Source organism: Melozone crissalis, unplaced genomic scaffold (genome assembly GCF_028551555.1).
Source record: "Melozone crissalis strain CALT ecotype California unplaced genomic scaffold, PUWL_Pcris_2 ptg000198l_1, whole genome shotgun sequence".
Classification (NCBI taxonomy): Eukaryota; Metazoa; Chordata; class Aves; order Passeriformes; family Passerellidae; genus Melozone; species Melozone crissalis.
Window position 1 is genome coordinate 2,078,183 of NW_026535962.1, and position 21,434 is coordinate 2,099,616.

At 50.8% G+C, this 21,434-nt stretch overlaps 3 protein-coding genes across 4 annotated transcripts; 2 read left to right on the forward strand and 1 right to left on the reverse strand.

Moving 5' to 3' along the window:
- Window positions 1-330: 330 nt before the first annotated feature.
- TSPO2 (translocator protein 2) lies at window positions 331-3,802 on the forward strand. Its single transcript, XM_054294001.1, has 3 exons — window positions 331-503; window positions 1,490-1,628; window positions 3,620-3,802. The coding sequence occupies exons 1-3, from the start codon at window positions 331-333 to the stop codon at window positions 3,800-3,802; spliced, it is 495 nt and encodes a 164-aa protein (XP_054149976.1).
- An 8,019-nt stretch (window positions 3,803-11,821) lies between these two features.
- APOBEC2 (apolipoprotein B mRNA editing enzyme catalytic subunit 2) lies at window positions 11,822-16,200 on the forward strand. The gene is made up of 2 exons (XM_054294022.1): window positions 11,822-11,946; window positions 15,660-16,200. The coding sequence occupies exons 1-2, from the start codon at window positions 11,822-11,824 to the stop codon at window positions 16,198-16,200; spliced, it is 666 nt and encodes a 221-aa protein (XP_054149997.1).
- A 925-nt stretch (window positions 16,201-17,125) lies between these two features.
- OARD1 (O-acyl-ADP-ribose deacylase 1) lies at window positions 17,126-21,107 on the reverse strand. 2 transcript variants are annotated; one of them, XM_054293965.1, is made up of 6 exons: window positions 21,020-21,107; window positions 20,658-20,722; window positions 19,836-19,980; window positions 19,669-19,727; window positions 18,938-19,050; window positions 17,126-18,657 (listed from the first exon to the last, which is right to left on the reverse strand). In XM_054293965.1, the coding sequence occupies exons 1-6, from the start codon at window positions 21,093-21,095 to the stop codon at window positions 18,555-18,557; spliced, it is 561 nt and encodes a 186-aa protein (XP_054149940.1). In that variant the 5' UTR covers window positions 21,096-21,107; the 3' UTR covers window positions 17,126-18,554. The 2 variants fall into 2 exon arrangements, with proteins under 2 accessions (XP_054149940.1, XP_054149941.1); XM_054293966.1 differs by having other exon boundaries at window positions 21,033-21,050.
- Between the last annotated feature and the right edge of the window lie 327 nt (window positions 21,108-21,434).

Here is a 21,434-nt window from a genome sequence, read left to right on the forward strand (position 1 = left end):
GAGGGCAGCAGAGAAGGAGGAGCAGCTCCAGGAAGGATCTCAGAGCCTGCCAGCCCCAGGAGCAGGGATGGGGACAGCCCAAACACCAGAATATTGCAGAGAGCTGTGAAAGAGTGGGGAAATCTGGGGGCAAACATCCCAGACAGGAATAATCCCCATTTCATAGAGGGCTGAACACATTAAATCATTTCCACCTGCCTTAGGGGCTGAAATGGGACATGGAATTAGAGGATGGAGGTAGGGAAAAAAACCCCATCCTTCAAAAGTGATGCTGTGATTTTGCTTTTAACTCAGAGCAGGAAAAGAGCGATTCCAAGCCCCTGAGGGAGGATGTGGGCTTACACCGTGGGCTTCACCGTCCTGCCCCACGTGGGAGGGTTCCTTGGCTGGTTCCTGAACAGGAAGGAGATCCCAGCGTGGTACGAGAAGCTGAAAAAGCCTTCGTGGTGCCCGTCCCGCAGAGTGTTCCCCGTGGCCTGGACCATGCTGTACACGGGCATGGGGTGAGTGTCCTGTCCTGCTGTCCTGCTGTCCTGCTGTCCTGCTGTCCTGCTGGCCCTGGCACAGCCAGAGTGACCCTGCCAGGCTCTGTCCCAGCTTTGGGGTGTCCTGACCCTGCCAGGTATGACCCAGCCAGATGTGACCCTGTCCTAGCCAGATGTGTCTGTCCCTGCCAGGTGTGACCCTGCCAGGTGTGACCCTGTCCCAGCCAGGTGTGACCCTGTCAGGTGTGACCCTGTCCTAGCCAGATGTGACCCTGTCCCAGCCAGGTTTGACCCTGTCAGGTGTGACCCTGTCCTAGCCAGATGTGACCCTGTCCCAGCCAGATGTGACCCTGTCCTAGCCAGGTTTGACCCTGTCAGGTGTGACCCTGTCCTAGCCAGATGTGTCTGTCCCTGCCAGGTGTGACCCTGTCAGGTGTGACCCTGTCCCAGCCAGATGTGATCCTGTCCCAGCCAGGTTTGACCCTGCCAGGTGTGACCCTGTCCCAGCCAGGTGTGACCCTGCCAGCTGTGACCCTGTCCCAGCCAGGTGTGATCCTGGCATGCTGCAGGCAGTGCCACAGCCTTGGGGATGCCACCACCATTCCTGGCACTGGGCAGGGGCCAGGAGCCACTTTGGTGGGACAGGGGAGGTTTGGGAGCAGGGAGGGACAGGGAATTGTGGAATGGAATCATGGAACAGCCCCAGCTGCAAGGGGATCATCCAGCGCAGATGGGTGATCCCAAAACCCCACCCTGGGCATCCCTGGAGCAGTGCCCAAACTCTCTGGAGCTCTGGCAGCCTCGGGGCTGTGCCCATCCCTGGGCAGTGCCAGCACCTCTGAGGGAAGAACATTCCCTGATTTCCAACCTAACCCTGCCCAGAGCTGTCCCCTGTCCCTGCTCCTGCATCCTGCAGTGCTGCCAACCTCTGCTGGGGCGCACACAGGGGCAGGAGGGGCTCTGTCCCTGCCCAGGGTGGCACTAACAGCTGTCCCTCCCCACAGCTACGCCTCCTACCTGGTGTGGAACGACCTGGGGGGCTGCAGCAGCAAGGCCATCGTCCCCATGGGGCTCTACGGGGCTCAGCTGCTGCTCAACTGGGCATGGCCACCCCTGTTCTTCGGTGCCCACAACCTCAACATGGTAATGGGGCTTCCCTGCCGGCTTTGGGGCGCTTTGGGGCCGTGCTGAGGGGAGTGATGTGGGAATTTGGGGCTGCAGCCACACACAGGGTGTCAGCCCCTGCAGGCTCGCTGTGATAGCCGGGGTGGGGAGCGGGGCTGGGCACTGCCAGGGCTGCACCCCCAGTTAAGGGTCGGGGCTGGGAGATAAAGCCCTTTGTGGGGTCACACCCTGGGTGACAACAGCACTGTCACATCCTCGCGGGGTCACACCCTGGGTGACAACAGCACTGTCACATCCCTGAGGGGAGCAGCTCTGGGGGCTTATCGGGCACAGCCAGGGCGGGGCTGGGCAGTGCCACACCCGGGCAGGGCCACCAGGATGTGCCACCAGGCTGTGCCACTAGGCTGTGCCACACCTGGGCTGTGCCACCAAGCTGTGCCACCAAGCTGTGCCACCAGGCTGGGCCACCAGGATGTGCCTCAGGTGCCAAGGCCCGAGGTGGCACAGGCACAGCTGGGAATTGGCGTTTTCACCTGGATTTTGTCGCTCTGGGGGTGAAAGGTGCAGTTGGGGGGTTTGTTCAGTGGCCACTGTCAGGAGCAGGGTGTGTCAGCAAAGGGGACACTGGCCATGAGCAGGGTGGGATTCCATAATGAAAAGAGCACATTCATTAATGTGAGCTCATGGTGCGACACACTCAGATGTCACTGTGCAGAGCCCAGGGACAGCATCGTGGAGGTTGGGGTCTCTCCAGTGTCAGCCCCCCATCCCTGTCCCACTTCCCCAGGTATTTCGGAAAGTTTGTTCAGTGGCCATCATCATGAGCAGGTTGTGTCAGCAAAGGGGACACTGGCCATGAGCAGGGTGGGATTCCATAATGAAAACAGCACATTAATTACTCGTGGTGTCACACAGGTGTCACTGATCAGAGCCCAGGGACAACACTGGGGGTCAGGGTCTCTCCAGTGCCAGGCCCCCATCCCTGTCCCACTTCCCCACCTGTGCCTGGGTAGTTTGGAGAGTTTGTTCAGTGCTCATCAGCACAAGCAGGCTGTGTCAGCAAAGGGGACACTGGCCACGAGCAGGGTGCTCGTCTGCAGGATTCCATCATGAGCAGAGATGAGCACATTAATTAATTACTCATGGTGTGACACACTCATATGTCACTGATCAGAGCCCAGGGACAATATCTGGGTCGGGGTCTCTCCAGTGCCAGCCCCCCATCCCTGTCCCACTTCCCCACCTGTACCTGGGTATTTTGCAGAGTTTGTTCAGTGGCCACTGCCAGGAGCAGGTTCTGTCAGCAAAGGGGCTAAGAGCAGGGTCTTCATCTGGGGGATTCCATCATGAGCAGAGCACATTAATTACTTGTGGTGTCACACAAGTGTCACTGATCAGAGCCCAGGGACAATATCTGGGTCGGGGTCTCTCCAGTGCCAGCCCCCCATTCCTGCCCCAGCTCCCCACCTGTGCCTGGGTATTTTGGAGAGTTTGTTCAGTGGCCATCATCATGAGCAGGGTGTGTCAGCAAAGAGGACACTGGCCATGAGCAGGGTGCTCATCTGCAGGATGTAGTAATGAGAAAAGCACATTAATTAGTGTGAGCTCATGATGTGACACACTCAGATGTGATCAGAGCCCAGGGACAGCATCGTGGAGGTTGGGGTCTCTCCAGTGTCAGCCCCCCATCCCTGCCCCACTTCCCCAGGTATTTTGGAAAGTTTGTTCAGTGGCCATCATCATGAGCAGGTTATGTGAGCAAAGAGGACACTGGCCGTGAGCAGGGTGGGATTCCATCATGACCAGAGCACATTAATTACTCGTGGTGTCACACAGGTGTCACTGATCAGAGCCCAGAGACAATATCTGGGTCGGGGTCTCTCCAGTGCCAGCCCCCCATCCCTGCCCCATCTCCCCCATCCCTCCCCCGGTCCCGGGGCCGTTCTGGCAGCCCGGGCCGGTCCGTGCCGCGTTCCCCAGCCCTGTGTCACCCCTGTCTGTCCCCCCAGGCTGTGATCGATGTGCTGTGCCTGGACGGGCTGGCCCTGGGCACGTTCTGCTCCTGGTACCGCATCAACCGGCTGGCAGCGCTGCTGCTGCTGCCCTACCTGGGCTGGCTGGCCATGGCCACCTGCCTCACCATCCGCATCTGGAAGGACAACCCCCAGCTGAAATCGGGCAAGAGCGACTAAAATCCCTTCTTGTGTCCTTAACTGGCCTGAGGTGTGCCGAATTTACAGGGGGAAAAAGCGTGTTCACTTCGTTCCTCAATGAGGGGGAGAGAGAAATGATGCATTTGAATTTATCATATATATATATATATATATATATATATAACTTGATTTTTTAAAGAAATTACTTGATTTTTTAGAAAGAAATTACTTGATTTTTTAAAGAAACCACTTGATTTTTAAATATATATACTACTTGATTTTTTAAAGAAATTACTTGATTTTTATATATATATATTACTTGATTTTTTAGAAAGAAATGATTCGAGTTTTTAAAGAAATTACTTGATTTTTAAATATATATATTACTTGATTTTCAGAAAGAAATTACTTGATTTTTTAAAGAAATTACTTGATTTTTAAATATATATTACTCAATTTTTAGAAAGAAATTACTTGATTTTTTAAAGAAATTACTTGATTTTTAAAATATATATATTACTTGATTTTTTAGAAAGAAATTACTTGGTTTTTTTACTTACTTTTTTTTTAAGAAAATACTTGATTATTAAGAAAAAATTTCTCCTTTTTTTTTTTTTTTGCTCTTTGTGCTGTTGCTCCATGTTCTGTATGCCCCAGTTTGTGTTTCAGCTCTTTATCTGCCAGCAGGGCTGGGTCTTGCTCTGCTGCTGGCTGGAGATTGGGCTCTGCCTCCTGTTTGGGGGATAAAGCAGCAATGAGCAGCACCCAAATGCTTCCCCCAGGAGGAAATTCCCTTCTTCCACCTCCTTGTGCCATTCCTGAGCAGAACTGAAATCCTCACAGCAGTGCCTTTGAAGAAAACTTCATTTTGTTCTTTTTTTTTAAGTACAGAGACATGAGAGTGTGTAAAATTGGTGAGCCTGCTCCCACTGTCTCAAAGGTTGTTATAATTAATAATATAATTAATTATATAATTGGCAAAAAGCAGAATCTGTCAGGTGCAGTGCAAGTGCCTCATCCTGGAGCATTTCTGTGCAATTATTAATCAGGAAAGGTTAAAACAACAGGAATTCCAAAGGAATGGGATGGGATCAGACACAAGGGACTCACCCTTGTTTTCCCCTTTTCCCTAGAAAAGCTCTGGTGTCTCCAGACAGAATTTACATCATTTTTAACTGCTAAAAGAACTAAATGTAAAGAGAAGGGGCACGTGGATCTTATCCTGGCACTGGCTGTAATTAATTGGGGCTGTAATTAATTGGGGCTGTAATTGGGGGTGGGGGGGGCTCAGCCGGGGCTGTAAAATTGTAATAAATTGTATTTGCTTTGAATAAAACGAGCCGTTGGCTCTTTGGAGAATAAATAAATAAATCCGAGTTCTTATTGCTGGGCTGGTTTGGGGTGAGGCTCCCAAAAGGGACCCAGGGATGGGATTTGGGGAGGCTCCAGAGGTGGATCCATTCCTGGGGCAGGTTTGGAACCCAAAAGGTGCCCAAAGTCCCTCCTTGGGGACATCCCTGTCACAGGCTCCTCTGTGCCACCAGACCAGCAAAAATTTGGCGATTCTGTCACTTTGATCCATTATTTGCTCCCCCTGGCTCAGGATTTCTCTCCCCAGGGCTGTGTGTCCCAAGGAAACGCTGCAGGAAAGGGCTGGGAGGGTTTTTGATGAAGCACTGGTGACATCTGAAAAAAAAAAAAAAAAAGAAAATAGAAGAAGAAAATAAAAGAAAAAAGGAAAAAAATTTTAAAAAGAAAATAAAAAGAAAGAAAATTGAAAAAAAGAAATAAAAAAAAGAAATTACAAAAATAAATCCTATAACACTTCAGAGCTTTCTTTTCTGTGATACCACTGCTCGTATTTACAGCTCCTGTGTCTCCCAGCAAGTCCCTCATGCCAAAGGACAAATGTAAATTATTTTTCCCACAAATGAAGGTGGGCTCTGGCTGCAGGTTGGATTTGGGGGAGTTCAGGCTGATTTCAGGGAACAGGGATGAGCAGGGCCATGCAGAGAAGGCAGGAGGGATTAAAGGAGCCTTTATCTCCTTTTGGAAAGGGGAGAGAATTATTTAAATCTCATTTAAATTGACGGCTCTAGATCTGGCTCATACCTGCGACTCTTTAATAACATTTCCAATTAAATAGATGAATGCATATTTGATCAGCTTTCATAAATTGGGTCGATTTCCTCTTCCCACTTTTTTCTGCAGGCAAAGGAAAATCTGAAATGAAGATTAATAGATTTTTTCCCAGCTGCTGGGAGTGGCTGCCTTGTTCTTGTTTTCCTTCCAGTTTCTCCTCCTCCCAGCCCACCTGTAAATGCAGAAAGAGCTTTTCTTTGCCTCCTGCCTCTTCTCACAGGCAGCAAAAATAGCAAATATTCCTCCCTGTGCTATCCAGGGCAACTTGAAATCAATTGGGAAAATTAAATTCAGTGAGACAAATTCAGTGAGACACCCTCCTGTATTAATATTTAAAGCATCATTTGGTACATTTGCTGTTTAAACAGATACACTGAACCCCCTTGCATAAAAATAACTTTAATGACATTTCAAAGTCGTCTGGAGGGTTTCTTGCCCAGACTGTGCAGCACAGCCCCAAAGCAGCCTTGGTTCCACAGAACCCTGGAATCCTGGAATGGTTTGGGATGGAAGGGAACTAAAGGAACATCTCATCTCACCCCTGGCAGGGGCAGGGACCCCTCCCACTGTCCCAGGTTGGTTCAAGCCCATGTTTGTACAGCCCCAACCCCAGATTTGCCTTTGGAATGGGCAAATCCTTTTCCTTTCTTTCTTTTTACTTCCTTTCCTTTCCTTTCCTTTCCTTTCCTTTCCTTTCCTTTCCTTTCCTTTCCTTTCCTTTCCTTTCCTTTCCTTTCCTTTCCTTTCCTTTCCTTTCCTTTCCTTTCCTTTCCTTTCCTTTCCCTTCCCTTCCCTCCCTTTCCCTTTCCCTTCCCCTTTCCCTTCCCTTTCCTTCCCTTTTTCCTTTCCCCTTTTTTTTTCCCTTTCCCCTTTTTCCTCTCCCTCTTTTCCTTTCCCCTTTCCCCTTTCTTCCTTCCCCCTTTTTCCTCTCCCCTTTCCCCTCTCCCTCATCTCTCCCATCCCTGCTCCAGCTCTCCCTGATTTCCCTGCCTGGCTCTGTCCAAGCCCCCGCCCAGGTGCCATCCAGGGTTTGTCACCTCCGTGCAGGTGACACATCTCTGGTGCTGCAGGACACCAATCCCTGTGCCTGGAGCTCTCCTTGCAGCAGAGCAGGAGCTGCAGCCCTGCTGGGAGCTGTCATTAATTGGCTGGCAATTAATTGGGGAGGCAGCAGCTCCTGCCAAGGCTCCTGCAGGGCCAGGCTGGGAATGGGAGCCAGGAGGGTGGGCACGAAGGTGAGGCAGGAGCCCAGGTGAGAGCATCCCTGGAGCACCTTGCAGCAGGATTTGGGCACTGCCCAGGTGGGACAGGAGCATTTCCAGCCCTCCTTGAAGCCCTTTTGGTGCTGAGGCAGTGTCAGAATCTCTGCTGCTCACAGTGACCCTGAGATGTGTTAGAAATCTCTTCTCCCAGCCTGGCAGTCCAAGAAGGAGTCAGAACTCTTCAGCTCTCATTCTCAAGGTTGTTTATTGTTTTCTTATCTATAAAATTCCTTCTCCCACCCCCCGAGGTCTGTCTGGCAGGTCAGGTTGAGGCACACTGGTGTTATCTTTTTTTACTAAAAACTACATGTACACTATTTACAATAACTTGCCAATACCTATCACCTGTGTTAGACAGTGAGCTTCTACTCTAAACCGATCTAAAAGTGCCAACATCACCCAGAAGATGGAGGCCAAGAAGAAGAAGTAAAAAGGACAAGGCACACACAAATTCCTCCCTCTTGGAGCCCCAAGCCCCCACTCTAAAAACCCCAAAAATCTATTTTTCACCCTGTGATAAATTCACTATCATTCCACTTAAACTTTCTTGGCTTTTAATTCTTCATATAAAGGCTGGTAATTGTTCTTTCCATGGGTCAAAATCAAAGACACAGGGACCCCCGAGCCCCCATTCTAAAAACTCCAAAAATTTATTTTTCACCCTATAACAAACTATAATTCTACTTAAACTTTCTTCACTTGTAATTCTTCATATAAAGGTTGCAAATTGTTTTTTTCCAAGGGCTAAATCAAAGGCACGGGGGTCTTGGGAGCTGGGCCAAGGTCTCTGAGCCCCCTGGGCAGGGGCTGGAGCCCTCCAGGGCATCCAGAGGAAGTTCTGAAAGGCAGGAGGAGAGGGCCAAAGGAAGGGAGGAAGGAAGGGAAGCTGTCAGTGTTTATTTATTTATTTGTCCCGTAGTTACAGCTGGAAAAAGCAGGAGGGGGCTGGTGCCAGACAGTGTCTCCAGGGAGACATTTGTTAGTGCCACCAGCTGTCCCTCGGCATGGAGAGCAGGGCTGAGCCATGACTCACCCAGCCAGGCTCCCATTTCACTCTCCCATCCATCCCAAAATGTTCCTGTGGCCCCACAATGCCGTAAAAGCTGCCTGTTCCTGGCAGGGCCTGTGGCAGGCAGGTGTGGCTGATGGGGACAGCCAGGTTAACTCCAGGGATTGCTGCTGCAGGGACAGGGACAGCTGTCACTGTGGGGCACGAAATGGCACGGACACGCAGCTCTCTCAAGGGTAAAAAGAGAATATTTCATTTCTGACTTCAACTTTACTAGATTTCCAACGTTTATAGATTTAGATTTAATTTCTGACTGCAACTTTTCTAGATTTCCAGCGTTTATAGATTTAGTTTATAGATTTAGATTTTATTTCTGACGGCAACTTTTCTAGATTTCCAACATTTATAGATTTAGTTTATAGACTTAGATTTCATTTCTGACTCCAACACTTCTAGATTTCCAAAAGTGACAGTGGATTAGAGGGTGACAGTGCCACCTCTCCAATGACACTGGACAAACCAACGGTCCGTCAAATTTCTCCTCCTCCATAAAATAATGCAAAACAATGAGTTATTTACAGAAAGTGTGTGAGAAAGTTTGTTACAGGAATGTAAACATCAGAAGGCCTAGAAAAACTTAATCAGGGTGACAGCCTGCAGGGGACACAGGGCTGCAGAGACCCCTGTTTGGGGACAAAAGCCATCAGAGTGCTCAGAGGTGCCTCTAAAGCCACTGAAGAAGCTGCTCTGGACTTGGATGGATGCAGGATCGTCAAAATCCAAAATTCCGGCAGTTGGAAATCCAAAATGCACAATTCCAGCAGAGCCTGGAAGCTTCTCCTCCCACAGACTGTCCCTGAGGCCTGTCCTGGTGTCCCCTGTGGGTGAACTGTGATCCCATGGGAGGGCTAAGGGAGCTGGGGAGGGTTTGGAGAAACCTGGAAAGGATTTGGAGAAACTTGAGGGAGCTGGGGAGGGTTTGGAGAAACCTGGAAAGGATTTGGAGAAACTTGAGGGAGCTGGGAAGGGTTAGGAGAGAATCCTGAGGGAACTGGCTGGGAAGGGCCTGGAGAATCCTGAGGGAGCTGGGAAGGGTTTGGAGAGTCCTGAGGGAGCTGGGAAGGGTTTGGAGAACCCTGGAAAGGGTTTGGAGAATCCTGAGGGAGCTGGGAAGGGTTTGGAGAGTCCTGAGGGAGCTGGGAAGGGGCTCAGCCTGGAGCAAAGGAGGCTCAGGGGGAATTTCTGGCTCTGCACAACTCCTGCCAGGAGGGCACAGCCGGGGGGGATTTGGGATCTTATCCCAGGGAACAGGGACAGGAGGAGAGGGAACGGCCTCAGGCTGGGCTGGGGAGGCTCAGGTTGGACATCAGCAGGAATTTCCTCATGGAAAGGGCTGGAAGGGGCTGCCCGGGGGGTTTGGAGCGCCCATCCCTGGAAGTGGCACTGAGGGCTCAGGGTGGGGATTGATGATCCCAGAGGGGTTTTATGAACAAATTCAGAGCCAAGTGGGTAAAATATGAAATCAGTGGGGAGAGGGACAGGTGGAGAGGAGCCTCAACACAAACTCTGCAATTTGGGGTTCCCTGAGCCCCTGAGGACACATTTGGGGTCACAGGCAGCCCCCAGAGCCCTCACCCACCTCCAGCTCGGACGCAGCAGCTCCGTGGTGCCCTTTTATATTTTTGGCTGCAGTGGGGGTTGGATCATGGCTGCTCCAAGCACTACCCTAGAAGGAGCTGGGGAGCAGCTGGGAAGGGCTGGGGACAGGGGGAGCCTCGGTGCCACATTCCCCAGATTAGATTAGAGCTCAGCCCTCGCAGGGGCCAGGCCAAAGCTGCAGCAAAACTGGGACCCCAGCCATGAAGAGCTTCCAAAAATAAAGCAGAGTGGGTCAGAGGGACTGCAGAGGGGCTGAGATGCTGCTTGAAAATACCGGGATTAGGAGGAAATGAGCTGTCAGTCATTGGGAGAGGATTCCCACCCCAAAAAGCAGCCCCTGAAATGTCAGAGGTGACAGCAATTGGACAGGGGAGGTGGAATCTGAGCGTTGTCACCACACAGGAGGCAAAACACCACCCCAGCCCTGCAGGAAAGTATTCTAGGCTTAAAAATAAATAAAATCCTGCACCGTGGAAGATATATGTTCCATGGATAGGATGTCTTGAAATTTGTCAAATCCTTGGTTGGGCTGTCACCACTGCCAGCTCTGTCACCTAAACAACACCACCCAAACAACAACTCTTCGAAGTCCCCAAAAACTGCATCCATGGTGGCACTGGGGAAAGCTACAAAGGATATCCAGCCCAGCAAAGGCAGGGTGATGGCAAGGGGGCTGGGAAAAGCAGCCAGAATTAATTATCTGTGATAATTTGTTATTAATTTTCTCTGATAATAAATGGCCTGCCTGGTGGTGCGGATTTATTTCACTTTGTGATGGTGCAGCCTCCTGCCAAGGCTCTAAAGAGCTGAATTTAACAGGATCACAAAGGCTGACTTGGCTCCAAAGCAGATATTCCCAGTGATTTGATTTTTATGGAATTCCTCCTCTCCTCCTCAAACTAAGAGCAGGTTTTTCCACTAATGCTGACTGAATACTCTATCAAATACAGCTGAATATTCCACATTTACTCAAACTTTACTGCTGGTGGTTCTGAGCAGAGCCCACAGGTTTGATTTCCAGTGTGCTTTGATTCTAAAATCCTGCCCAGCCACACTTTTCCCACCTCCTTTGCCCCATGGTGTGGGCAGGGTTGGTCCCTGGGAAAACCTCACCCAGGTTTTTAATTAAACTCGGCTCAGGCAGGACTGGTACAAACTGTAAATGATTGAAATTGAGAGTGAGATGCTGGGAGAGTTTCATATAATCCTGAAGGGAACAAAAAGAGAGAGAAAAACTCCTCCAACCCAGATACACCCAGTGCACTGGGAACTTCTGGAACACTCAGGAGGAAAATGCAGAACAATGGGAGAAGCAGCACTGCTGCCCACTGGGAATTCCAGCTGGAATTCCAAATATCTGGGAGAAGGTTCTGGCTTGGATTTACAGCTCCAACCAGGAGATTTCCCCCTGCATGAGCAGGGTGGGAGGAACCACAGGATGCTCCAGGTGATCCAGGAAGCCAAACCCACCAAAACCAGAGATTTTCCAGCAAAATGACCACGACCCTTTCCCCTCTTGCCTGAGCCAGGCCAGGCTGAGCTGGTCCCTCAAGGTCAGCCGTGGAATCCTCTGGCAGAGGAGGGAGAGGGCTGTGAGAGCAGGGGGTGCCCCGTGCCAGCCACCCGTCACCCCTCGGGATAAATACGCCCCAGAGCTTCCAGGATTTTCCATCAGGGAAATTTGGGCTCCTCCCGCCCACTGAGGAGTTGTCACTTGGTTTGAAATTAAAAAGGGGAGCAAAAGGGGCTGCTGAAAGGAGCTGGAGAGAGCAGGGGAAGGAGGTGACACCTGAGAGCCCTGGGTCACCCAAGCCTGTCCAGCCCCTGCCACCGGCGCCGCTTTGTTCCATATTTAGTTCCTGACAACTGTGCCTGGGGCAGGAACTCCCGGCTCTGTTTTCCCTCCTCCCTCGGCTCCCAGAGCTCTCAGACATTGCTCTTTCTCTCTCCCAGTGGCCACAGCTCGGTCCCAGTGTCCTGGGGAAGATGGCAGAGAAGCAGGAGGAGCCCAGCAATGCCCAGAACGGGGAGCCCGACAACGCCGAGGAGGGCGAGGGGAAGAAGAAGAAGGTGAAGAGGGAGGACCTGCCACCCTTTGAGATTGTCACAGGGTAAGAGACTGGGATTTAAATACGGATCTGGGGGAGTTCAGTGAGCTCTGTCTCAGCTTTTAGGTCGGCCAACACAAGCAGCATCTAGTGCAGCGCGTTTTGGAAGAATCTGAAATGGTTTGGATTTATCGTGGGATTTTGCTCTAAGTTTTGCTGACTTTTAGAGGATGGGCTCCCACCAGGCAGGCAGAAAAGTGCACTTGTTTTATAGAACAGCTCTGTTTCTGCAGTGCACTTGTTTTATAGAACAGCTCTGTTTCTGCAGTGCTGGTTCCCCCCCAGCCCCACTGACAGGATGGGGATGGAGGTGCTGGCTTTGATGAGAGCTCAGTATTGATTTCTTGCTGTGATCAATGGCTCTTGTCTGAGAGTTTCTCCACCTGTGGATCAGGAAAAACACCCCTGCTATGGCTGATTGGCTTGATGGGCCTGAGGGACAGATTTTTCAAGAGACCTAAAGGTTCACATTTTCAAGAGCTCCACAGCCACAGCTGGAACCTGACTTTCATAAAGAAACCAAAAAGCCCAACTTGCAGAAAAGCTCCAAAACAAGAGGCAGTTTTGAAGGCAGCAGGGCAGCAGGGAGCCTGGCCTTTGGAAAAGCAGGATATCCCAGGGCTCTGGTGGAAGCTGAACTCAGCCATAATTGAGAGCTGTAAGTAGGAAAAGCCCTGGGTGTCTGTCCCTGGAGGAGCAGCAGGATGAATCCTTCTCCCCTCATATTTCCCTCATCACCAAAGAAGTGTCCCAGCAAATAAACCAAACCCAGGATTTCTTCCAGTTCCTTAAAACTAAAATTAAACTTAAAACTTAGGCCTCCAAAATATCCCCTGGAATCCTGCTGGCTGTGCCACGGGCCCTACAGGTGAAATTTGGCTGCTTGTTCCAACCAGGATGAGTGAGGCAGGACAGCAGCCCTGCCACAAAACTGGGTTCCATTCCTGCTCAGGAGAGGAAAAATCTCCATTCTCTTCTCAAAATGTGAAAAAAATCCCTTCTTGGGGCAGTCTCTGTCACACATAATCACAGAAATAAATGATTGGCAGTGGCTTTTAAGGAAAGAACATCCCTCTGCTACGAATGGAGCTAAATTGTGAATATCAACCACTGGGCCAAGTTCTGAACACTTAAGACATGTCCTAAAATGAATTTGAATGAGGAAATGGGGTTTTCTAGCCTTGGAGCACTCAGCCTGCAGTTAGAAATGCTGAGGGACTGAGCAGGATGTCCAAACTTCCCTGCTAAGCCCAAGGCTCTGGGCTAACCATGGCTGGAAAAGTCCCTCAGCACCATCCTGCAGTTAAATCCTTTATTGGAATGCCATGGGTGCTCCAGGATTTGACAGGATTTTCCACCCTGCAGAGGGGACAGTGAGGAAATGAAACAAAAATCCTAAAGGAGCCCCAAAGGGGTAGAGAAACCCCAGGGAATTTTTTGGTTTCATTTTAAGGAGGACACCAGGAGATCAGGCCAGGCTTTGACCTGGGATCACCACCAGGGTTTTTCCAGTGATTTACAAATTCCCAGCCAATCAAGGCAGTCATGGGAGTGATGAGGAAACACAAGGGCAGCCAGGGAAGAAGCACTTAAACCCAATTAAATTGCATTTCAGCTTTAGCCCTTGGATTAGGGGCATCTCAGGACTCCCAGCCAAGTTCTCTCTGCTGCCCACAGCTCCAGGAGGAGTCTGGTTCCAGGAATCCCTGGGAAGCCAATTACTCTCTTTAAGAATATTATCCCTTTTATTTTTTGGCTGAACACAGCCTGTAATCCCAATCTGGGAGCATTTCCTGCCACGTTTATTTCCACTTTCCCCAGGTGTAAATGAGGCTCCTTGTAGGAATAATTCCTTGTTACTCTTTTAGATAATCCCCATTTTTATTTCCTTATTAGATGTCTTCTTCTCTCCTGTGCCAGGGTCACACTGGGTAGCTGCTCTTTCCTCCAGCCCACCTGATTTCAGCAACTTCAACCTCAGATTGAAGATTCTGCCTCAAAATTCAATTTTTTTTTTTTTTTTTTTTGGTCTCAATATGATCTATCACTTTGCCACCCAGGGAAAACGGATAAATTAGGTTGGAGCATTTAGAAATCCCTAAAAAATGTCATTTAATGATGCTTTTCAGGAGAGGTTTCCATTTGACCTTTCCTATCCTCAGGTGAGCTGCGCCACCCCAGCCTGGTGTCAGAGCAGGGGTTTATATTGAGAATATTGGGGAATTCAGAGTCTGTGAACAGTTTTTAAATTATTTCCATAAACATTTTCACTCTCCAGCAGGCTGGAGCCAGGTGGGGATCAGCCTCTTCTCCCAGACAACAGGATGAGGGGAAATGGCCTCAGATTGTGCCAGGGGAGGACATCAGGGGGAATTTCTTCACGGCAAGGGTTGCCAGGCACTGGAATAGACTCTGAGTGTTGTTGCTATTCCTTCTTGGAACGTTATTAATTGAACTAATGCAGATTCCAAAGTGCTGGGAGCAGAGTGGAGGTGAACATCCCAGCTAAGCCCAGGCACACGCTGAGATAAGCAAGAAAATCCATCAGGAAGGGCTGGCTAAATGCAGCTCCCAGCCAATCCAGCCTGAGTCAATCCATCTGGAGCAGGTTGCTGCTGCTTCAGCTGTTCCATGAAAAGCCAGAGCCAACCTCGTCACTGCTGTGACCCCTTTGCTGTCAGAGAGTTAAATCAGGGATGAAATTCCCTGTGCCTCTGATGTATTTAAAAACCTGATGTTATTGGGAAACCACTCGTTGCAGGCATCGCTCTGGAATGGGTGTCCCATGTCTGCCCTTCAAAAAATCATCAATTAAAGAATCCTCAGCCAAAGAAGCACTCATTGTCCAGGAAGCCAAGCAGGAAATGTGCTATTCTTGGAAGAACATGGGGTTTTTTTCTACTTTTCCATCCCTTTCCCTTCCCACCTCCAGAGCCATCCCATGAGATGTTCCACCACCAGGTGATCTCAGAGTCACAGAAGGGAAGATGTGGACCATAAATTAAAAGAGTAGGTAAAGTTTATCAGTAGGGAATCCAGCAGGAAATCCACATTTCAACAGCAAAGTTGGATTTGATCCTGGATATTTTCTAACCTAAACCTTGGAACACAGAGAAATCAGAGGCAATGCAGTGATTTGGGTGATGGGTAGAGGTGACCCAAAAGTGTGACCCTCACCTAAATCTGAGCCTCCTGTCTACTCTCTCCTCTCCTCTCCTCTCCTCTCCTCTCCTCTCCTCTCCTCATCCAGGGAACATCTCCCAGCCTAAATCTTGGAACACAGAAATCAGGGGTGATGCAGTGATTTGCTCATGGGATTTGGGTGATGGGTAGAGGTGACCCAAAAGTGTGACTCTCACCTAAATCTGCCTGTGAGCCTCCTCTCTGCCCTCCTCACCTAAATCTGCCTCTGAGCCTCCTCTCTGCTCTCCTGTCCTCTCAGGGAACACCTCCCAGCCTAAACCTTGGAACACAGAGAAATCAGGGGTGATGCAGGGATTGGATGATGGGTGGAGGTGACCCAAAGAGTGATCCTTACCTAAATCTCCCTCTGAGCCTCCTCTCTGCTCTCCTGTCCTCCCAGGGAACACCTCCCAGCCTAAACCTTGGAACACAGAGAAATCCGGGGCGATGCAGTGATTTGCCCATGGGTAGAGGTGACCCAAAAGTGCGACCCTCATCTAAATCTGAGCCTCCTCTCTGCTTTCTTCTCGCAGGGAACGTCTCCCAGCCATCTTCTTCAAATTCCAGTTCAGGAACGTGGAGTACAGCTCGGGCAGGAACAAAACCTTCCTGTGCTACGTGGTGGAGACGCAGGGCAAGGAGCCGGTGACCAGCCGGGGCTACCTGGAGGACGAGCACGCGGCCGCCCACGCCGAGATGGCGTTCTTCAACACCATCCTGCCCACGTGCCAGCCCGCTGCCCGCCACGACGTCACCTGGTACGTGTCCTCCAGCCCCTGCGTCACCTGCGCCCAGAGGATCTGCGAGGCCCTGCGCAAGAACAAGGGGCTGCGCCTCACCATCATGGTGGGCAGGCTCTTCATGTGGGAGGAGCCCGAGATGCAGGCGGCCCTCAGGAGCATGAAGGAGGCAGGCTGCAAGCTGAGGATTATGAAGCCTCAAGACTTTGAGTATGTCTGGAAGAACTTTGTGGAGCAGGAGGAAGGGGAGGAGGCCAAGTCCTTTGTGCCCTGGGAGGATATTCAGGAGAATTTTCAGTACTACGAGGAGAAGCTGGCGGAGATTTTGCACTGAGGCTCAGGTGAGTGAGGGGGTCACTCATTAACTCTGCTCTCTTTAATTTGGGTGCCAATTTCTCTTATTGTCAGCTGAATATTGCCAACATTCCCAGGCAGTGGGATTCCCCTTCCAGGGGTTCCCCCACAGCACATTCCCAAGGGATTTAGTGCTTTCCTGTTTTCTCCTCCAGGAATAAAGAATAAAAAGGTTCCAGGGCCACCAGAACCCCCCCCTGTTCCCCACAGGGATGATGTTCAGGACAAAAGGGAGAGGATGGAGACTGAAGAGGATTTTACTCACACCCCAAAGTCTAAAAAACATCAATAAAGGAAATCCCAGTGGTTCCAGAATTCCTTTTTCTATGGGGTACTGAAGAGTCACCTCTGAGTCTCTGGGATGTCTCTTTTCCCTCCCCAGGGTCAGAAAGGATCCATGAAGAGACGTGACAGACCTGGACACCTGGGACAGTCCTACTTCCCAAAGCTTTGATTCCAGCAGGATGGAGAACCAGCCTGTGGGAGACAAGGCCCTGTGGGACTCCAAACACACACACACAACACAGACCTCTGGTGTTTGGGATTTTTTTGGGTGTTTTTTTGTTCCTTCCCCTCCCTGCCCCAACCAAACCCGTTCTGTGGTGAAAGGGATGGCAGTGATCCGCAGGCAGGCTGTGGGATCACGTTCTGGGAATATTTCTTGGGAAGAGACCTTAGAACAAAGCTGCTGGTTAGATAAATACATTAGAAAGAGGAAAAGAAATTGATTTAAAGGTGAGAAAGAAGTTTTCTCCCTCTGTTCTCCTCTATAGTCAGAGCTGTGATTTAATTCAGGGCCAACAGCTCTCTTCCAAATCATGATGGAGCCCAAGAATTCGATATCAAACAATGTCATTTGGGATATAAACCTGGGAAAAGCAGAATGAAATAAAATGGGAAGCCACTGCAAAAGCCAAAACACTGTTTATTCCTTCTTCTCTACTTGCAAGAAGTCCTAAATTGAACCTGACAAGTCTGAGTTCAAGGACATCCCAGGACAGCCACACAGGGAATATTTTGTAGCTGGGAAGGGAGAACTAAATGCCAAAAAAATTTCCAGAGTACACACAAGTGCTGGAGAGCAGGATCACTTTCCATGTACAACAAAGCTCACGGGGATGCCATGAGTAAGGAACCAGAACAAAAACCCAGACACAAATTAGGGAAAGACTGAATCCATGAGCAGCCTCCATGCCTGTTCTGGATCAGCTCATTGCTCCAAATTCCTCTTTGTTGTTTTTCCCAGCTACAGCAATTCCCCACCAAACTGGTCTACAAAATATGGGCAAGGAACAAGGAAAGCAAGGATAAAGACAAACAGAACTGAGTAACCCAGTCCCTTCCCAAGGAATCCAATCAGGAACCCTGTCATGCTACAAAATTCCCAACTCTCGTGTCCCATTTTTGTATTTCTTCAACACACCTGGCACTTTTCTGGGCATGCAGAATGACACAAGTCCAAAAGAACTGTTATTGTGGGAGGATTTAAAAACCAAACACGAAGGGAAGGTCTGTGGCAGTTCCTCAGTTCTGCAACAAACTCTGCCAAATCAGGAGTTTTCCATGGATCTCAGAAGCAGAGGTGGTGCTGATTTGTTTTTGTTTTGAGTGACAAACACCAACCTTTGTGTAACACCTGGACTACAAATGCACCAAACAAAGAAATGTGAAAACCCCACCTTAAACCTCATCCTGTGAGATTTTAGAGCACAGCAGCCTGTTTGGATCCTCACCAAACAGAGCTCTGTAGATTATAAATTATAGATGTATAAAACACACCCACCAGGTGTATTTACCCCCCTCCAGCATTCCCTGCAATCCCAGCCTGTCCCCAGAAGAGCCACAGGTACCAATCCAACAGCAGGGCAGTGTTTATTTCACATCACACCATGATCCTGAGTGAGCACCACCTCAGCAAACCCAATTTGTGGCAGGAAGGGAGAAATGAAACCGTTCCACGTGTGAGGACAGGTGAGTGACCCCCGTGCCAGGCAGGGCATGGCAAACAGAACAAAGCAGAGGTGCCAGCCCTAACAGAAACCCCCAGTCCCCAATGGCAGCGGCTCCGTTTCAGTGCGTGGAGCCCCAGTGACACCTGGTGGCTGCAGGGACACTCTGGGAGCTCCCCCAGGCTTAGCACAGCGCCGCTGCCTCCTGCTAATTAACAGCCCAAATGAACTTCTCTGGAGCTTGCTGCTGCTGGAAGCCCCTGTCACTGTCACACGAGTCAGTGACACCCAAATGCAGAACGGGCTCCACACACAGGTCCCCCCTTGTCCGTTCACAGGTTCTGCTCCCAAAACTGGGGGAAATGGGGATCTGGGACCGCTCTGCTCACAGGCTGTACACTGTGATCTTGATGTCAGTGTTCTCAAACACCTCCTCAAGGATGGCTGACACCTTTTCCCACTGCAGGCCGTCGAGTCCACATCCAATCCTGGAAAACAAAGCACCAAAAAAGCCTCGTTGGGCCTTGTGCTGTGCCCAACCAGCTGCAGTTTGGGGTGGCCCTGCCACAGCTCCCCATAAACCCACAGAATGTGGGGAGAACAAGGAAACAAATGCACAGGGAAATGGAAATTAGATTTTCCCAGGTGAACAGAGGAGTTGGATAGAGGTGGATGCTTGAATTCTTGTTTCACAGCAGGGGATCATCCCTCAGACATCCTTCTAGAAATGAAACTCCCAACATTGGTATCAGCTGCTGAGCCCCTCACCTGGGCATGGAGATGTCGGTGACTCCGTTGTTCAGGCAGTGAGCTCTCATGGCTTCCAAACTCTTCTGCATGCTCTCATAGGTGGGCTTGTGAGAAACCTTCTGCTTTGTAATCTACAGAAAAATAGAAAAGCTCAGCTGTGCCTTGGGCATCACCCCTGCAAACCTCTGTCTGTTACAAATACAAAACAGATTCCCTGATATCCCAAAACTCCACACCCACACTTACTTCTGTGGAAAGACCTGAGCAAAGAACATTTCACAGCTTAAAACACTCTAATTCTGCAGCCAGTTCTGTGCAGGTAAAGGTGAAATGCAGATGCACACAACAGCTTGGCTGCTCCTCAGAGGCAGTGTTTGAGAACACATCTCTTATTACGAGGAACATTCCAGAACCTCCCTTCTAGTGCCCAAAGGGAGCCAACAAGACAGAGACTATTTATTTACAGGGCCTGGAGTGACAGGACAACAGGAATGGCTACACGTTGCCGGAGGGCTGGGTTAGATGGGATACTGGGAAGGAATTGTTCCCTGTGAGGGTGGTGAAGCCCTGGCACAGGATGAGACAGCCACAACAGAGGAGTTGTCCCTGCTCAGGATGAGCTTTAAGGTCCCTTCCCACCCCACCATTCTGTGATTCCCTGATTCCATGAACAGGACCAAAACCCCCCCTAGCTATTAATGTGACAGTTTAGCTCCAGGGAAGTGCCCCAGTGCCACCCCAGCCCTTACCAGGTAGTAAATGTAGCGGTCATCCCTCTGCAGAACCGCCACCTCCCCCGTCTTCTTCTCTAAAGCACAAAAACCAAGGTGTTTTTACAACAGCCACACTCCATAACCCCACACAGCTCCAACACCCTCCCTGCTGGAAATCAGGAGCTCCTTCAGGCACCACTCACTTTGATCCAGGAGCTCCTGGACGCCTCCAAACTTCTTCTTGAAGAGCACGGCGATGCCGGCGCCCATGCGGCAATCCTCGCTGATGCAGTGAGCCAGGGCGTCCGTGCTCGGGCACGAGAACAGGTCCCCCTTGACACACTTGATCTGCAGGGCAGGGCAACAACACCTCCTCAGAGGGCACACAGGGCTCTGGTGACCAGGGAATGGGCAGCAAGAGGGGCAGGCTTTTAGTTTGCTGTGTAAGTGTTTGAGCTGGCACGGGCTACAAACCCAAGGGAGGGAATTACAAACCCCACGTGTGGGATTACAAACTCCTTAGACAGAACTACAAACCAAATTCACAGCATTACCAGCCCAATCCAGAGAATAACAAACCCAATATAGAGAATTACAAACCAAATACAGAGAATTACAAAGCCACTACAGAGAATTGCAAACCCACTACAGAGAATTACACACCTCGTACACAGAATTACAAACCCACTACACCTCCTCAACGAGATCATTTATGAGCATCATGTGCCAGCTCAGCAGGTAATCTTACAAAATCAAAGCTTAAAAGGGTAATTATGTGACAGGGAGCACAGCTGGATTAGTGAAACCCCTCCAGCAGCACCGAGGTGCTCAGGCAGGCAGGTGAGCTCTGTGCTGCCGCACAGCACCTGCCCCACTGACATTACACACAAAAAGCACACGGATTTCAGCACTGGCAGCTCTCAGAAGCTGCAGGATGCAGCCAGTGCCGTGCTGTCAGGGCTGTAATGAGAGGAAAGCCTCTTTGCACAGACAATAATATCCCGTGTAACCCATTTCCTACGCACTCTCTCCTGATCCTTGGACAAGTGGGTGGCCATGGTAACGTGGGGTATGGAGAAGGCTCCTGCGGCTGGAAAGATGAGAGAAAAACAATTATTAGGAACCTCAAGCTAGGCAGTAAGAGTGTGTTAGAGGGGGCGAGACTAAGCCTAACTGATCTGTGACAGTGGGACGTCTACGAGAGATGCCGGTGCCCCTGGCCCGGTCCCCCTGCGCCTACAGCTCCGGCCCGGGAGGAGGCCCCAGCCCTGGGTCACCGCACAATGAGCACCCCCAGGCTGCCGCCCTCTTCCTCATCACCCTCATCACCATCCTCACCCTCCTCCTCCTTCCCCTCCCACCCCTCAGCGCCACTCGGCCGCCGCACCCGCGGGGCGCACAGCGATCAACCGTGCCGGGCCCACGGCCTGCGCCACCCCGAGCCTGCCCAGCGCCGCCCACATCGCTCCGGCCGAGCCGCAAGGGCGGCCCCGCCTCACGGCCACAGCGCCCCGCCTCAGCCGGCACGGCGGCTCCGCCTCAGGGGGACATTGCCGGTACCGCCTCAGCCTCAGCGGCTCCGCCTCGCGGCGAAATGGCGGATCCGCCTCGCCGGGGAGTTGGCGGATCCTTCTCAGCCCACGCGGCGGTATCGCCGCACACAACACGGCGGTGTGGCGGCACACAACACGGCGATATCGCCTCACACAACACGGCGGTATCGCCTCACACAACATGGCAGCCCCGCCCCACACAACATGGCGGCGGCGCGCGCGCGCGGACCCGCTCCATGGTCCCAGCCC

Coding starts and splice junctions, on each gene's coding strand:
- TSPO2 (XM_054294001.1), top strand. CDS start 331: ATGTGGGCTTACACCGTGGGCTTCACCGTCCTGCCCCACGTGGGAGGG. Junction 504..1,489: donor ATGCTGTACACGGGCATGGG/GTGAGTGTCCTG, acceptor CCCTCCCCACAG/CTACGCCTCCTACCTGGTGT. Junction 1,629..3,619: donor GTGCCCACAACCTCAACATG/GTAATGGGGCTT, acceptor CTGTCCCCCCAG/GCTGTGATCGATGTGCTGTG.
- APOBEC2 (XM_054294022.1), top strand. CDS start 11,822: ATGGCAGAGAAGCAGGAGGAGCCCAGCAATGCCCAGAACGGGGAGCCC. Junction 11,947..15,659: donor CCCTTTGAGATTGTCACAGG/GTAAGAGACTGG, acceptor TTCTTCTCGCAG/GGAACGTCTCCCAGCCATCT.
- OARD1 (XM_054293965.1), bottom strand. CDS start 21,095: ATGTGGGCGGCGCTGGGCAGGCTCGGGGTGGCGCAGGCCGTGGGCCCG. Junction 19,728..19,835: donor CCAGGAGCTCCTGGATCAAA/GTGAGTGGTGCC, acceptor TTTGTGCTTTAG/AGAAGAAGACGGGGGAGGTG. Junction 19,051..19,668: donor ACCGCTACATTTACTACCTG/GTAAGGGCTGGG, acceptor ATTTTTCTGTAG/ATTACAAAGCAGAAGGTTTC.